The sequence below is a fragment of the Lactuca serriola genome, chromosome 4, assembly GCF_051521515.1.
Source record: "Lactuca serriola cultivar US96UC23 chromosome 4, Lser_US96UC23_V15, whole genome shotgun sequence".
In the NCBI taxonomy this organism is placed as follows: domain Eukaryota; kingdom Viridiplantae; phylum Streptophyta; class Magnoliopsida; order Asterales; family Asteraceae; genus Lactuca; species Lactuca serriola.
Window position 1 is genome coordinate 320,868,824 of NC_136411.1, and position 18,708 is coordinate 320,887,531.

Below are 18,708 nucleotides of genomic sequence, written 5' to 3' on the forward strand. Positions count from 1 at the left end.
TTAGTTATTTTAAAATCTAGTATCATTGATTTTTATCATTTGAAAGATTTGTATGCTAATGATGATGATTTCAAACAAATGTGGAACGACCCACTCAAACCACCGATGCTTAAGCTCGATGGTTATTTATTTTATAATAACCGTCTATGTATCCCTCGTACTTCTTTACGTGAAGAACTTATCCGAGAACTACATGTAGGTGGTTTAGGCGGTCATTTTGGAAGGGACAAGACTTTTGTTGTACTTGAAGAACGGTACTATTGGCCCCAATTAAGACGTGATGTTGGGAGATTTGTTGCAAAATGTCTTTTTTGTCAAACCGCCAAGGGGCAAGCTCAGAATACAGATTTATACACCCCTCTTCTTGTTCCTGATGGTCCCTGGGAAGACATTTCCATGGACTTTGTGCTTGGTTTACCAAAGACATCTAGGCGTAATGATTCGGTCTTTGTGGTCGTTGATAGTTTCTCTAAAATGGTGCATTTTATTCCTTGTAAAAAGACGGATGACACTTCTAATGTTTCTATGTTGTTTTTTCGAGAAGTAGTTCGCCTTCATGGTGTTCCTTCCACCATCACTTTTGATCGCAACACTAAGTTTTTGAGTCACATTTGGAGGACCTTATGGCGTTTATTTCAAACAGCTCTCCAGTATAGCACTTCCTTTCACCCACAAACAGACGGTCAGACTGAAATTGTTAATAAGACCCTTGGTAATTTGATTAGGAGTCTTTGTGGGGATCACCCTAAACAATGGGAACAATTTTTAGCACTAGCGGAATTTGCTTTTAACAACATGGTGAACCGATCCACTGGTAAAACCCCATTCCAAATCGTTTACCAACGCCAACCTAAGCACGCTATTGATCTCATTGCTCTTCCAAAATTACAGGGTCATAGCATTACAGCAGAGAATCTCGCTCAGAAGATGGAAGAGATACAATTTGAAGTCAGGAATAAGTTGCAAACTTCCAATTCTTCCTACAAGTATGCTCGTGACAAGCATCGAAGGGAGAAGATTTTTCATGAGGGAGATCTCGTGATGGTTCATTTACGGAAGGAAAGATTCCCGGTGGGTACTTACAATAAGCTAAAAATGAAAAAGATTGGGCCTTGCAAAATCCTTGACGGATCAATGACAATGCTTATGTTGTTGACCTCCCTGATAACCTCTCTATTTCATCCACTTTCAATGTTGCTGACTTGACAAAATTTATACCAGATGTTCCTTTATACCCTTTACCGCACTCGAGGATGAGTTTTCTTCAAGCTTGGGAGAATGATGGGGATCCGATAGTACCAAATAACGTGGATACAGAGGAGTAGCACCCAAGCAAAGCTATTTTATTTATGTCAAGTCTTTTCTTTATTTTTCCAATATTTAGTTTCCTAAATTATAAGTTATAGACTTCTTCTAGGTTACGTTTAGTAGCATTATATAAACCGGTCAAAGACTATTCTTTTGGGAAAGGCTATTTTATTTTAATACAAAAGAGTTAGAGAAGAGATTCTCTATCTATTTGTGTTCTTGCGTCTGATACACGTAGTATCCCCAAGTTTTCATTGTGTCCGACAAAACATAACCCAATTTGTCTAAATCTGTAGCTGTCGCTACATCACAATTGAAGACTTGCATCATTAGACTTCACTTTCATTTGCATTTACATTCATGCTTTTCAAATTCAATATCTCTTTTTAATGTTTTCTAGTTTCGATTATGGGCTAATAACCCTCTATTTTTGCTTAGATGTAGATGAACCCCTTGATATTATTGTTTGATTAAGTGATTTTGAAGTTATTAGTTGTTTATTTATTATGTTTGATTTTTTGAAGATATTTATGTTTTAAAGGTATTATGATGAGGTGGCCACCCTTTATGGCACATTTACATGTCTTGCATACAAGATGGTGTTACGCTAAGAGCATCTCCAACTCACTCCGATTCTCCATTTTTTCCCTCATTTTTTCTCTCATTCTTCTCCAACCCTCCCTCATTTATTCCCCCATTTTAGAGGATATAAATAGTATTACACCAAATATGGTGTTAATACTATTCATTTCTCCCAAAATGAGGATGAACTTTGCGTTGTCGGTTTTAGTCCCTCTGTTTATATATTTATACATTGCTAGTTCATTTTTACCGACTAATTATAATTTAAATATAATATTTAATACTTATAATATTTTGTTATATATTAAATTATATTAATTAATTATAATTTTAAAGTTTGTTTTTTGTTCATCTAATTCATATAAAAATTTAAATATATATTGAAATTTAAAAAAACGATAATGTATTTTACAAAAACTTATAATTAAAAGTGTGTATGTCTGATATTTATATAAATGTATGTATAATATTTATTTAAAAGTGTGTATGTGTAATATTTTTTATAAATGCATGTATATTATTTATTTATAAGTTTATTATAAATATAATCTTTTGTATTTAATATTAATGTAATGAAAAAAAATATAGATTATATATTTGTTAAAACTAAATTAGTAGAATGATGTGTTTGACAATCTATGGAAGTTTGAATAATGAAATATACTAAGAATATACTTTTTGAGGGTAAAAATGGAAAGAAAAAAATAAAATAGGGTTGGAGATGAAACACTATATGCTCTGTTTTTTACTTCATTTTTTAGGGAAAATATTGAGGTGGGTTGTAGATGGTTTAAGAAATATCTACCATTCCACCTCCACAAAATAATTTCCACCTCATTATTTATTTATTTAAAACAAATCATTTTAATATTGATTTAGTATGTAATATTTAATTAGATAAAAACATTTAATTTACTTAAAATAAAAAAAGACATTACATAAATAAAACTAAAAAATATTACATAAAATGTTGATTGTATTATACGAACCTCATAACGATAGTATTTAGACTATAAGAGTTTTTGTGTGAAGATGTTTTCATGTTTTGGTTTGGATGGTGGTGTGTTTGGGGGTTGCTCCATTTTTTTCTAGAATGGAAGTAAGAATATTGAGATACAAAAGTGTTGTTTGAAATTATTGTGAATAAACTATTAAGATTCAATTGGTATTTATAAGTATATTGGTTAGAAAAAAAATTAACCCAACGAGGTCACATTGCCACCTTATCTTCGTTAGACCTAGTTACATGAGGGCGGTGTTCACCCGTTATAACGAGTTACATGTCTGCATAACATGCACAACGTTATGAGTACATCAGTTGGCTTTTAATTATTAGGGTTGAGGAGATCATCTATTTACAGAGTCTGATTTCGAGAGAAACGTGTCGCGTAAGGCTATTTGACGTGTCACATACCGAGAAGTTTTTGCGTTATATTTGAATTGCATAGCTTTGACGCGTTGATGGAATGCAACTCGTACTCTCAAGTTTTGGTAGCTATCTTATTTCGATCCTTATTAGCTCCATATCTTTCCTTATTCTTCGCAATATAAAGTATGAATTCAAAGCATTTATCTTTTATCTTAAAATATATTTATTAAGCTCGTAATATTAAGATAATGGCCTAGAATACATATATAAATATGACCATATCAAAATACCTCACACTAATCTTTTGTTTGTCCCTCCCCCCCCCCCCCCCCCCCCCACCACACACCCCCCCACAAAAAAAAAAAACCTAGAATATCATTACATCAAAACTTTAATTACCAACATTACACAAAATAATGCAATTCAAATCCACCAAGTATGCCTAGCTTCGGTATGCATATCTATGTCTCATCCTAATTACTTTCCAATTTTCAAATACTCACAATACTAATCAATGCTTAACACTTAGTACGAACAATACTCATTTCTAAATCCCTTCGAATATACCATATAAAAATTCCTTAACCTCAAGCTAGTTTTGTCAAGTTTCCAAGGTTCATAGATTCAAAATAAAGAGAAAAATAACAAAGAAAATAAAATCTTAAAAACTCTTAACTTTGTAACTATTGGCTTATGCCTTATTTCCTCATCTTTTTTATGAATATTCATTATTTGCAATCTCTTAATGTCTCATTGTAACGTCCCAAAATTTAAAACCAAAAATTTCATTTTCCTAATAATAAGAACATCAACCAAACGTGTTCATAAAAACATAAAGGAAAACCAGAGTATGTCAATCAATCATCCTAATACATCAAAGTCAGATAAGGCGGAAAACATGGTGTGTGTGATACGATCACCCTAAGCTCTTCCCTTTCAATCCGGAAGTATCTGAAACATAAACTGAAAACCGTAAGCATGAAGCTTAGTGAGCTCCCCAAAATACCTCATACCTTGCATATCAAACATACAATGAACCATGCCTGACAGCCATCGAACCCCGCTCGGAATAGATCTGTCTGTATCATGTAACGGTCCCCACCCATTAGGCCCTGCTCAACATATATACAATACATACACACGTGTAACTTCACATAGACAACTAGCATACAGATAAACATAATCCATGGGTTGGCATTGGTGCCTTCATCCTACTAAGCACTTGGAGGAAACTCACCTCAAACTGCTGAAAAATCAGATAAATGCTTGGGCTGCTAATCTAGGAAGTCTCCACACTAAATACGATCGAATAACATCCTAATTAATAATTAAAACATACACCATATCCAAGAGTCTAAGTCTTTAATCCCGTCTCCTAGGGTAAAAAGACCGTTTTACCCTTCCCTTACTGGGCCTAAAATATGAAAGCCCAAAATGGCCAACTCACCCAAAAGGCTCAAAAGTGGCCCAAAATCAAATGTAGCCCACTATATGGCGTACACCCCGCGTACCCAAAACATATGCCCTACGTATGCTCGTTGACCTGAAAGCGGGCTACTGACCCAATACTCGCAGTGTACCAAGGAGTATGCCCAGTGTACCGGATAGAGTCTCAAAAGCTAACCAAGGTTCTTAATCACTTAAGACCTTTACGTCCAAACCTTAGATCGATTACTAAATAAGGTCTTAAACCATAAAGTCCACAACTTTACTAATTTGCATGGCTAAAATGACCCAAAACCAAACCCTAGGTCCAAAACTACATAAAAAGGCCAATAACTCAAGCATAAGTAAATCTCAACCCCCAAGATCCGACTTTTATGACTTCATACACTCCTAAATGCCCAAAAGGACAGCTCAAATTGTATGAAGTAATCCATATTGCACAAGACCAAGGTTTTGGGGACAAAAAGTGCATAAACAAGAACAATATGAGATCTAGAACATAGAACTCCAAGGTATGAGCTTGATACATTCTAAGGGTGCATAAGTAAGTGTAGAATCTAGATCCAAAGCTTGACTTTACGACTTCTTCTTCGAGGAACTCTTCTTCCTCACCAAGAACCACCTAAAAGTGCTACAAAAGCACTTCAAAGCTTAAGAACACTCAAAAGAGGGCTATGGTTTTATAGGTTATTTTCTAGGGCAAGGAGGCTGATGAGGGGGGCAGCCTCAAGCTCCATAATGATAAATGCTCGACCTGCTAATCCGGGAAATCTCCACACAAAATACGATCAAATAACATCCTAATTAATAATTAGGGCATAAAATATCTAAAAGTCTAAGTCTTTAATCCCGTCTCCTAGGCTAAAGATACCATTTTACCCTTCCAGGCCTAATATATGAAAGCCCATAACCCCAAAATGGCCCAACTCACCTAAAAGGCCCAAAAGTGGCCCAAAATCGAATGTAGCCCACCACATGGTGCCCCTAGACACCGTACGCCCATCGTACCGAGACTCCGAGAGTACGCCCAACATACTCCCTTCTTCCTAAAAGTTTCACCTTCGCCTCCATGGGACCAAATTTGCAAAATTAATTTAATAATAAGGTTCGAAAGAGTAAATACCTTGGAACCGGGTGTTACACTCATAACTTGAATTTTTACAACTTATTATTTATTTTTTTTGTTTTCAACTTTTCACTTTTTTTCCTTTTTATAACTCACCTTGCCACTCTTATTTTTAACCACACAACTAAAATAGATAGAATTATTAACTAAGGTGGAAGAAAAACATCCCTAGGGGATAAACATATCTAAGAGTCTAAGACTTTCTATGAAACCATGTAACCGTATTCTTCCCAATCCGATCCGACTTATTGTATGTTAGATGGATAGAAGAAAACCATCCCTAGGGGATATATAAACCTATTTGTGTGCATATAAAACATAAATATAAAATAGTTTATTATGAAAAAGGTGTTTGTATAAATTAATTTATAAAAACATGTTTTTATTCATTTTTTTACAAAATTGTGTTTGTATATATATTTTTTTATAAATTTTTTTGTATATAAATTCATTTATTATAAATTAGATGTTTGTATATCTTTTTTATTAAATACATGTTTGTATATATATTTTTTTTATAAAATACGTGTTTGTATATATTTTTTTCTAAAATAAACATATTTATAAAAGTTTTTATATATAAAAAAGAAGGTTTTTATAAGAAAATATGTTTTTTGTATAAATATGATTTTATAAAGAAAAAAACATATCCGAAATAAAATTTTGAAAAAAAAAAGTTGTAAAAAAACTAAATTTAGGGTGAATTTGTAAAACTTTTAAAATCTCAGTCAAAAGTGTAAATTTCAGACCAAATTTGTAACAGACTTTAGACCTAATTATAATAAAATTTAAAAGCTAGGCCAAAAGCATAAATTTTGGACCAAATATATACTAAAATTTATAATATGCGCCAAAAGTATAATTGTTGAAAATTGAATGACCTGTTGACCGATAAAATTGTCAAAATGAATATATTTTCCGCTTTTTGGAAATTAATCGACTAAAAAAATAGATAAATACTAAATCGATTATAAAGCATAAACATAAAAAAAAAATTTAAATAGATTTCTCATATTTTTACATGAATGGTTAATATTGAGCGATATACACGACCAGATAGATGCTTAGCCTAAAATGTCAGATAGTAGTGTCAACACCATAGCCGTTAGGGGTGTGCGCGGTGCGGTTTGGTACGGTTTCAAGTCAAAACCGCAAACCGTACCGCATATGTGGTTTGAATATTTTAGAAACCGCAAACCGCACCACTGATGTTCAAAACCGCGTGATGCGATGCGGTTTGATGCGGGCGGTTTATATGGTTTAGTTGCGGTTTGTGCGGTTTGATGAGTTGTTTAACATAAAATCTATCAAAAAATCAAAAACGTTATCGGGTTAAAAAAATTGATTGTTTTCATTTTATAAAAACAAATACAATTTTCAAGTTAAATCGTTTTTAATAAATTGTGACTCATGCTACTATAGTTTTGTAAGTATCATTGTTATTGCATTATATTGCCGTTATAGTTGCTATTTTCTTGTAAATCATGGGATCTTGATCTAAAAGTGGTTTAATGTTACGTTATAGATATTTGGTTATTGTAGGAAATTTATTTATATACATCATTTCTAAATTATGATTTGAAGTTATAACAAAGTTAAGAAAAAAATATATATATATATAACATGCGGTGTGGTGCGGTTTGAACCGCAGTTTTATAAATACAAACCGCAAACCACACAACATAGTGCGGTTTAATAAAATGATGAACCGCAAACCACACCACGAAATTCTAAACCGCATTATACGGTGCGGTTTGATGCGGTATGGGTGGTTTGTACGGTTTGTGCAGTTTTTTGCACAGCCCTAATAGCCGTGGCATACAACTTCGGACGTTAATTTTTTTACAATGGCAAACTCACCTTTCCGTTGGCATATCATTTATCTAAATAGAAATCCTTAGATGTACACTTATGTTTCCCACATATGGCTTAAGACCATTTGGCTTGTTTATTACTTTTTTTTTTTTTTTTTTAAATTGTAGACTCATGGTTTATATCTTCGGCTAAGCAAACTAAAGTTGGAACTTGAGTATTTTAATGTACATTTATGTTTTTTCAATATGTGTACATCTATTGGGTTAAGGTTTAAGACCATTTGGATTGTCTTTGAAAGCTACTCGGATCAACTATTGGGCTAAAATAAGGACTTTTTTCCCCCAATTCTATTCACCAAACCAATACTACTTTTGCACTCCCAAAAAATATCAATAATCAGTTTTCCTTCTCTCCCCAAACTGAAGATAAACAAAGTAACAAAATGGAATAATAATCACATCAAACAAAAAACACAAGTTAAAATGTGAACAAATAATCCTCTATCAATAAACTTTAACTTCTACAACACCACCACCACCAATCATAAAGACTAAAAGTTCTATGTATGAAAGCTCTAATAGACATGCAACATTGGTTAAAAAAAAAAGGATTACCCGGTGTATGAGAGCATAAAAAGGTACAAATCACAACATGTCACGCTTCCTCCATCAATCCTAAAGTCAATTCCTTCTCTCAAGACTCGAAAATGGTTGTTGACCTAATTGTATAATAAGCTTTTATAACAAATTTTTTCATCATGTTGTTAACTGTCACCTTTTCTTGTTTGAGATTGAAGTTGTGTATCGAGTTTTGACACAGCTTCGGGTCCCAAAAACCGAGTCAACTCATCCTATTCAATAAATAAAAAAACATAATTACAAAAATAGACATGTACAAATAAAAGGGTGTATTAGTATATCATTTGATAACAAACTCAAAAGGTAGAATAGGACAGATTGGGACTGATGTTGATGGGACAAAAACTTAGTACTTTTTTCCAGGTGGGACAATAGACTGTGAAAAGACGTAAATGTCCTCTTTCATTATCTGAAAGTAATTTTTTAAATGGATATTACGGAATTAATAAAAGCACCTTTATGGAATTATTTTCAGATGTAAGATTCCCGCATTCCTCTGAAAGCCTTCGAAGTTCATCCCTAAGTGAATGGTTTTCGTTGCTTAATGCTTCTACTCTTGCTTGTAGTTCTTCACACTCGGCCTAAAAAAAACAAAATACATTACCAAAATAAAGTCTAAATTAAAAATAATTAAATTCGTTCCAATTTAAAAAGATTTAAATCTATTTCATTTTTCATTACCTGTTTCCGCAATCTAGATCTTCTAGCCGACTCTCTATTAGATTGCTTCCTCTTCTGCCTTTTAAGTTCCCGTTCATCCTGAAAGAGGACTGTTTATCAGTAAACCTGAACCCTAAACCCTAAACCCTAGACAGGCTTCAGGTATACCTGAACCCAATGATCAGACATCATTGGTGGTGGGGCCGGTGTTTGGTGGACACCGGAATGGTTTTTTTGTAATTTCATGGATCCGGTTCCGGTGGATGGATTCCATAGGTCAATTCCCATGTTGAGATCGGTTGGAGGCATAGAAGCTATAGGATTCCCGGGGACTGGCGTCTGAATGTTGGAACCGGAATTGTTATTCCGGGCGTTTGCTGCGGAAATGGAATTGAACATTTATGATAAATTTGACATTCATGGAGATGTGAAGGTAAAAGTTTGTAGGATCACCATCTGCAAGCATTTGATGGAAGCTTCCCTTCTTGCTTCCGGAATATTCCTGAATGTATTGATTCGATAAGTCAATACATTAAAAAAAATGTAAATTTTTTTAATAAATTAAAAAAAAATGTTGAATGTATACCTGTTGGTCATCTTCATCGGTTCCATCTGATGAAACATCATTTCCACTTTCAGCGCTGTAGAAACGGAATAAATTTGAATTTTGAATTTTTTTTATATTATAAGTAAAGACAAGGTATAGTTTTAAGTTTTAACACTATTTGTATATGATTTTATTATATGAATTATCATTTACAAAATGGAAAGGAATCAGATTCCATTCCATTCCATTGGACAAAACAAAACAAACAGCTTATTTTCATTCCAACGGAATTAGCCTTTCCGATTCCGTTCCACCAAAAGCTACTTAAAGTTCAAGTTTGCAAACCTTTGGGTGGCACCATCGTTCCCTGAACTTGATGCTGCCCTACCACCACCGGCATTGGAATTTCCCGAATTGCCCTTGGGCTTTTTGTTTGGAGCCCTGTCCTTCCCATTAGAGGCCTTCACTTCCAATTCTAGATTCGTCTGGCCAGGGGTCTGGAAGAATAAACATTAAAAGAAAAAGAGAAATAAATTAACATCAAAAAAAAAAAAATGAAATATTAAAAGAAATGCAGGGTATGTTTTTTACCCTAGGCATACTAGGATGACTATAAATTCCTGGTGGAGGGTACATAGTAGGGTATGGAACCGGCGTCCCATATGGTGGCATCATAGGATGCTGAAATAAGAATGTAAATTATGTAATATGACCAAAATGCCCTTTATCCCTTTGTTTTGTAATGAGTTTTAAGAGGCCTAATTTGGTTTTCTAATAAAAAAAAATGAAACTCAATTCTTCCCACCCTCTTTTAGGAACGATGAAATCTCTCAAGTATGGATTGTGAAGGAATCTCCACGAATTCAATTCCGTTGGTTTGGCAACCAACTTCGGAATGGAATTCAAGATTCCGATTCCGTCGGAATCGGCAAACCAAACACACACTCAAGATTTTACATGCAAGTGGAGATGCTGACCTGGCCACCCCACATATACGGAGGAGCTGGAGATGAGGCAAAGAAAGGTGGAGCAATTCCAGAGCTATAACATGCCTGAATAAAATGTCATAAAAAAATCATTGGATCATTTAAAATAAAATTAATAATCATTGTTTATTAAAATTTACACACACCTGTGACCAATCTGGATATGGAGGTGGAGTTGTTTCCTATAATTAAGAAAATAAAATAACTACTAATTATAATCAATTAATCACAGAAATGAGAAAACTTTATATCATGCAAAAAAAATAAAAAAAACATGAGTTGAAGTAGGCTTTGAATGCTTGGCAGGTGAGCTTTGTTCCTCAGCCCCCATGAAACCACGGGATCAAATATCAAAATGCTGCCAAAAAATCTGGTGACGTGGACTCTTTATATCTTTATAATATCTTCTGCATAATTACATGAAAGATTGGAGATGATGACATGGATAAAAGGGTAATAGTTAAAGAATATAAAAGCCTAAGCACGTATATATTGCAGAAAGTGGTAAAAGAATAACAGTTTCCCCTATGCTACATAATATGGAATCATCTATTTGTTTTTATGGTTTTCTTTAAGATATATCTGTTAATTTATTTTCCTGTAATTATCAGTTTTAGATGATAAATCGACTAGTTCTGACTTCTGAGCATGTAATTTTCATCAATTTAACGCAAATTTCTTCTATGAAATACATAAACCACAATTATAAAAAACTGAAAATTCTAGGCTTTTACTTAAACCACAAATTATCCAAAAATGACGATCACATCCAGCTCCTTTAATTCGATCAGTAAACCAACACATACTTTGACATGCTCGATGTGTGTATGTTATACATGCGAGTATAGAGGCATACATGGAAGAAAGAAATTCTGACCTGTTCTTCCGTCGCTTTAAACGGAGATGCGAGGTGGAGAACGGCAGTCGTACTGGTACGGATGAAATCGTGCGAAATTGTGCGAATTTAGTCGAGAAATTTCAAAATTATGTGAGAGATTGAAGGAGATGCGAGAGGTGAAATCTTGGTTTGGTTAATTTAGCAAGTTGCTATATCCAGTGATTCCAAATTTGGGTATTTGGTGGACAAAGACCGCCGCGAGAGAGTGATGGGGGAGAATGGCGGTGCCGGGGTGGCTGCGGATGGGTAGTGTTAGAGAGACGACACGTGAGGGATGAGAGGGATCCAGCTGTCAAAGGGAGACTGGATAAGCATGTTGCAAATAAAACGGGGTAATTTATTTTGTAGAAATTAAATGTTTTTTTTTTAATATTGTTTTTACGGAAAACGTCTCTTGAAGGTAACTAATTTTTGTGTTTGTTTTTATTTGGTCCATTTCTTTTCTTTTTTTACTTAATATACTATCGAACTTGTTGTTTGTGTTCATCATAACCCTTTTGACCGACTTTTGACATGTGATAGTCGGTCAAAGGGTTATGGTGAACACAAACAAGCAATGTTTTAAAAACCGGTTTTTTAGTTGAACCGGTATGGTGATCGGTTCCCGGTTCAACCGGTTCGACCGCCGGGTGAACCGAATTTTATATTTTTCATGTTTTTTTCTATTTTCCTACACATACATACATATATAAATTATGAATTTGATTTTAAAAGTTCAAACATTAAATATACATATAAAAATAATTTGTTGATAAATTTAAATACATTAAAATAACACATAACCATAAGTTTTAGTTTTTTACATCAATCCATATACGTCAAAATGAAAATAAAATATAATACCGAAACAAAAGAGAGTTTTAGATGAATACAAACACATCAAAAAAATTTATAAAATTTACCATATGTTTTTATTTAGAAAAAACTAAATAGATTTGAAAAAAATCACCAAAGTTTATTATGTAAATGGTTCTTTTTCATGTGGTTTATTAGGTTTAACCGGTTCAACCGGTTTATTTTGACCGGTTCAACCAGGTTTTTCTAAAAACCGGCCGGTTCAATCCGGTTCAGAAATAAATATAAAACCGATGATAGTTGAACCGCTTCCTCTCCTGGTTCCCTGTCCAACCGGTTCGACCGGCCGGTTCAAACCAGTTTTTAAAACATTGCAAACAAGTTCGATAGTATATTGAGTACAAAAAAAGGAAATTGACCAAATGAGAACAAATGCAACAGTTGGTTACCTTCTTGATTCATTTTCCCTTTACTCATTTACAGCAAATCTCACGTCATCTCCTGCTGATATTAATGACTTTATGATATTCATTCTTGCTTCTATTCAAAACATAACACGCGAAAGAACATTATTCATACATGTACAACTTTGTGATGCATTTAAATATTTATTAGGGGAATCTTGACTAAGCAGGTGCATTTCATGACTACATTTACATTTCCAATCAAATGACTTATCATATCATGGATTCTAGACAAGTCTACAAAGGAGTGAAATCACAAGTGCTGTGATTTTTGAGCTTACTTAGCTTTAAGATCGAACTAATGGGATAAGATACAACATCAATATGTACAATATCATGCACCTTTTGCAGACACATCACCATAATATACCTTGATGTAAACGTTTATGCTGATAAATATACCTCTCATACACAGACATATCCTTTTGTAGAGAGGTGTTGACAGCTAACCACAGTAAGCATAGCATAGACCATGTTTTAACGAAGTTACCCCTCTGAAACGCTCTTCATATACGTTATGGCCAAAGAAAGTTGCATTCTTTGATAATTTTGCAACTTTAGTTTCATTTAACTTTTCGGGGAAAGTGACTTAAGAGAGTAACCAACTGTTGAGTTTGTTTTCATTTGGTCCCCTTTTTTGTACTCAATATACCATCGAACTTTTTGTTTGTGTTCACCATAACGCTTTGACCGGCTATCAGCGGTCAAAAGCAGGTCAAAAGGGTTATAGTGAACACAAACAACAAGTTCGATGGTATATTGAGTACAAAAAAAAAAGGAAAGGGACCAAATGAAAATAAACGCAACATGTAACACTCCGTTTGAAATTAAATAAGATCAATTAAATAAATAATAAACTCTAAAGCCCCAAGATGTAATTTTATTATTATTTTATAGCCAAATCAATAATATTTAGCGGGGGTGTTGGATTCGGGGAGCCAAACGATATAATTTGGACTTTCGGGGGTTAAAATGTAATTTTCAGACTAGTTTGTAAAGAAATTTGAAGTTTGAGGGTTGTTTGGTAAATTATGGATTTAATATGAAAAGGATTCCAAAAGTCGGGGTTTGTTTGGTATCATTTGGACTTAATATGAAAGGATTTTGGATGGTTAGGGCTAAAAGGGTAAATTATGTACCTAAGTGGAAAAGGATTTGTCATGGAGGTGCTATATGGTAACTTCTGGGACTTGATTTGTAATGAATCTTAGATGTTGGAGGTTGCTTTGTAAATTGTAGCCTTGAATTGGAAAAGATCTCATGGGGAGGGACCAAATGTGTAAACGTGTATAAGCTTTAAGAATGAGCGGGCATAACAACCCGTCACCCCTATGTTTCGTAACCCTAAACCTAATATCGTCCTCAGCCACCACTTGGAGAGTACCAACCGTCACCACCCCTTTTACTCTCATTTTCCGATCAGTTAGCGGCCACCAAGCAACCACCGTCGAGGAACCTACTCTAAGGACCGTCCTTCTTCTCCTTCAAATGTCGCTGCTGTCGGCAACGTGTGTGCAACCGCAAGGACCGACACATTCTTCTTATTTTGATGCTAATGCGGTCGTTCACGGTGGCACTTCTTCTCGGATCATCGGTGCTACATCACAGCCACGTCTGCCGCCCGTCGTTCGTCGTCACTCCTCGATCGCCCACCTCCATGTATTAAATGCTACAGCTCGGTGTGTGTGTTCTGCTCGTGCGTGGGTGCATGTTTTGGTTGTTGTACGATTGTGGAAGTTCGTTTGGCCAGAAAAACCCTAAGAAAACCATCATGGCTGCCAACCATGGTGGTTGTCACCTCTATTTTTGTCCTGTCACCACCAACCGCCGTATGGTGGTGGTTGTGTGTGTTATGATGTATTGCGTGTGTTTAGTAGTGTGATGTTGTAAATATATATATATATATATATATATATATATATATATATATATATATATATATATATATATTTGTAGCCGAAAAATCTGAAGAAAAAAAACCCACCACCACCGTGAGGTGGTGACTGCCACCTCACACCCCATTCTGCCGCCACCAGTTGCCGTGTTGGTGGCGGTGTGCATTTTGTGTATGATTTGATGCTTAGACATGATTTGGACTAGAATCATAACCACCACCACGAGGTGGTGGCCGCCGCCGTGAGCCATCGTTGACCATCATTACCGGATGTGGTAGTGGATGGTGCCCGATGTAGCTAACCCTAATTGACCTAGTGAAACTCTAATTTGACCCAAAACTTCACAAATGGACTAATTGGAATGCTATTGGGTTGGAAACCCTAATTAGGGTTTGTAAAACCCTAATTTTGGAAATGTGAGATTTGGAATTGTCGGGACCCGCATTCGGACTATTAGATTGGAATTTTTTAATTATGTCCGACTAAATCGTATGAATGGCCTAGTAGATTGATAGACTTAATGGATTAAGTCTTTAATGGGTTAAGTAAGAAACACTTAATCCTAATCGCCATTTTATGTGAAAAAACCCTAATTGGGTTTGGGTTCTTATTGGGCCATTTCTTGGACTAACTTGTTGTAGGCCTTCGTGGGCCAAATGGGAAAGAAATTATTGGGCCTTAGGATAAGCCCCATTAGAGAGGCTTGGGCCTAATTGGAAAATTGGGCCATAAGTAGGCCATAATGTTGGACAATTATCTCTATACCATATGCATATGTATTATCTGGAACCCTATCGAATTCAACAATTATCTCTTCACAATCATAGGAAATATAGTCAATTTTCTCCCTTTCGAATGCTAAAAAGGGCAAAAGTTTCCTATGTTGTTCTTTGCTAATATGCGATGAATGATGCAATGTTGTCAGTTTACCATATAAACGTTTGGCTGAATTACAATAGATATTTCTTTGTTTTAACAGCTTAACATTAGCACTTAAACTATCCCTATTACACATAAGATTTGTTATTTGTAAATCTAAGTATTCTAGTTTCGCTTTCTTCGATTCCAACATCCTATGAATTTCTAACAATAGTGTGCTCAACTTCTTAGCATCATTACTAGCAGCAATAAGTAGATCATTAACATAAGTAATTGTTGCATCACACTCAGATAAAATCGAATCATATGCACTGAATGGAATATTAAAAGATTGTAAAAGAGAATGTACCTTTGACGTCATTGATGCTTGATAAGTGGAAGTTGAAACAAAGCACTTCCCAGTCACTTTATCTTCGTTCTTATCCTTATGCATCGAGAACATCGCCCCATGTGTAGGGTTTCACATCTCATCATCATCAGAACCAGATCACCAAATCTGTTATGTTCCATCTTCTTCATCCATACCTTTGGCCACCAGAGACAATCCCTTCGTCTTTGCACGCACCTCTTCCAATCTCTCAACATAGTAAGCTTCGTCTTATACCTTGTTCTTCTTTGCATCACGCTTTCGCAACATAGGGTCATTGTCCATATGATTTGCTCCATTGCAGTAATGTCAATCGAATCCATAATCACCTTTAAACTTTTTCTCTTTCTTCTCTTCCTCAACACGAACTTCCTTTTTCTCAACTTTCTTCTCATCAATCCCAGATTTTCCAACAAAACTCCCCTTCACTTCACTTGTTTTCAACTTTGCGTTGAAAGGCTTCTAAAAAATTTATTTACTCGATTGTTTGAGTAAAGTGACATGGCTTTGTCATCAGAGTTGACGATCAAACCTTCATCTTCCGAATTCTCCTTCTCAACAACCTCTTTCTCAGCTTCTCTTCCAGTAACCTTCAACATAAGAGAAAGTAGACCTCCTAAGCTGATCTTTGATTCCTCAACAATTTCATTCACTTCGGATTCATGTCCTTTCATCACATTGTAAAGATCATTCAGAGAAAAGTTATCAAAACTTTGATGTGTCTTTATCATCAGGCTTACATTTCTCCGTTCTTTCCGAAGACCCATGATGAAAGTGAGATTGAACTCCATTGTTGATCATATGACTCCATATCGGTTATGTAACGTCCCAAAAATACGAGCCACAATTTTCATTTTTAAAACATATACTTAGTAAAACATTAGAAATAAAACGTTCACCGATCATAACATTTCATAAAAGATAGCGCATGTCTGGAAAACATTTTCATAAAACATAATAAATGTCAGAGTACAAATCCCCAGGAAGATCTCATAGTGCGGAATACGAGGCATGTGTGTGATCGGCCGCTACCGCGCCAGCTCTTTCCCCTTCGAAGAAGAGGTACCTGAAACCAAAACTGAAAACTGTAAGCACGAAGCTTAGTGAGTTCCCCCCATAATACCTCATACCCTACAAACATACAATGAATAACTAGGAGTTACAGGCCTCGCCCACACTCATGAAGATACGGGCCTCGCCCACACTCCGCTAGCTGGGAGATACGGGCCTCGCCCACACTCCACTATCTGGGAGATACGGGCCTCTCACTCCACTCTCAGAGAGATACGGGCCTCGCCCACACTCAGCTGCTAACCCATAATATACACGTATCACACAGACAACGAGTATAGACAATTCTATCATACTGGCATATATCATAATCAACTTAGCCAAGAGATACAGGCTCGGCCCACACTTTAATACTAACATCTCGTCTATACGGGTCGGCCTTGGTGCCTTAGACCCGTTACTAGTGGAAGGAAATGATGGGTTTTATGCATAAGAACAATCCTATGTGCTCATACAAACCCTAATGCTTGGATCTAGGTTTCTCTATTGTACATGCTTTGAATCCAAGACTATAAAACTTAGATCTAACATGTTATAAACTGAATTAGGGTTTAGAGAATTACCTTGGATTGTTATATAGCAATAACAATCAATTCCTTGCTTGGATTGGCTTCAAAAGCTTAGTGCCTCAAATGCTGCACCTCTAATGGAGTCACAAACACCTTATGCAACTTGGATGAAGAGGAGAAGAAGAGAGGCTGCCCAAAAACGACTAGAAACCCTAGAGAATCAATTTTCCACGTTTTTGGAGCCTAAGGGGTCCTTTATATACTTGTGTGGGCTGCTAGGGTTTCAGTCAAAACCCTAATGGACAGCTTAAACTCTAAGCAGCCCATGGAACCTTCTGGATAAGGCCATGGACGAAAATATGATGGGCTTCCATCATAATTTCGTTCACCCCTTGATCCTTTAGCATTCCTTAGCCCAATAACTCAATTATCCAATAATTGCAGTCCAGTCCCCTAAATTTAATTAATCTCTTTTAGCCACAAAATTAATTATCAATTAATTCTTGACTAATATTAATTAAACAATATGATTTCTCCTTTAATATATTATTCTCATAATATATTAATAAATCATATTTAAACCTCTCTCTCCTTAATTCATCCTACATATTGCTATGGTGAAGGCAACCCAAAAGGACCATACTCATAATCGGGTCAAGTACATACCAAAATAGTTATGGACTTAGACACTAATCCAACATGAAACTCACCTCGAAGAGTAGCTACCGAAGGTCTGACCGCTAGATGTCTGGCTGCTGCACCGGTAATCCTCCGGCTACAAACCCATAAACATAGATTAGCCACACATAAATATCATTAGGTCAATTGACTGACCCATCCCTGTTCCAAGGTCAACTCTTGGTCAAAGTCGACTTCCAATTGACTGGACTCGCTGAGTCGTGGCACAGACTTGCCGAGTCCTTCTCCTGCTAACCCGGTCATACTCGCCAAGTCCCTCCTTCCACTCACTGAGTCACCCTTGACTCACTACTCGGGACTATGGAACCGACTCGTGGTCCGACTCGCCGAGTCCGAGAGCAACTCGCCGAGTTCCACGAGCAGGTCCCCCACTCGCTTCCAATCCTCACCAGAACATCCGCAAGAGGATTTGGGGTTTTGGGACTACGTTACCCTGTTGACCCCTCGTACAGATACGAAGGGTTGGACCTTCAACACTTAAATCCCTCTTACTTAGTGAAATTTCATATGACTCGCCGAGTTTGAAGAACAACTCGGCGAGTTCCAGGAAATATTCATAGGACTCGCCGAGTTGTTCTTCCAACTCGCCGAGTCTAAGACCATCTTCATAGAACTCGCCGAGTTCCACTTTGGGACTCGCCGAGTCCCTACGAC

At 35.8% G+C, this 18,708-nt stretch overlaps 1 protein-coding gene across 3 annotated transcripts; it reads right to left on the reverse strand.

The window, feature by feature from the left end:
• Positions 1-8,081: 8,081 nt before the first annotated feature.
• LOC145097370 (G-box-binding factor 1-like) lies at positions 8,082-11,668 on the reverse strand. Of its 3 annotated transcripts, XM_079034915.1 has the most exons (12): positions 11,355-11,667; positions 10,752-10,884; positions 10,624-10,659; positions 10,469-10,543; positions 10,083-10,172; positions 9,837-9,988; positions 9,531-9,585; positions 9,398-9,446; positions 9,113-9,321; positions 8,966-9,043; positions 8,740-8,865; positions 8,082-8,496 (listed from the first exon to the last, which is right to left on the reverse strand). In XM_079034915.1, exons 2-12 carry the CDS (start codon positions 10,806-10,808, stop codon positions 8,410-8,412), a joined length of 1,014 nt encoding a protein of 337 aa, XP_078891041.1. In that variant the 5' UTR covers positions 10,809-10,884; positions 11,355-11,667; the 3' UTR covers positions 8,082-8,409. The 3 variants fall into 3 exon arrangements, with proteins under 3 accessions (XP_078891041.1, XP_078891042.1, XP_078891043.1); XM_079034916.1 differs by lacking the exon at positions 10,083-10,172 and having other exon boundaries at positions 11,355-11,668; XM_079034917.1 differs by lacking the exons at positions 10,469-10,543; positions 10,624-10,659; positions 10,752-10,884; positions 11,355-11,667 and adding an exon at positions 10,297-10,431.
• Between the last annotated feature and the right edge of the window lie 7,040 nt (positions 11,669-18,708).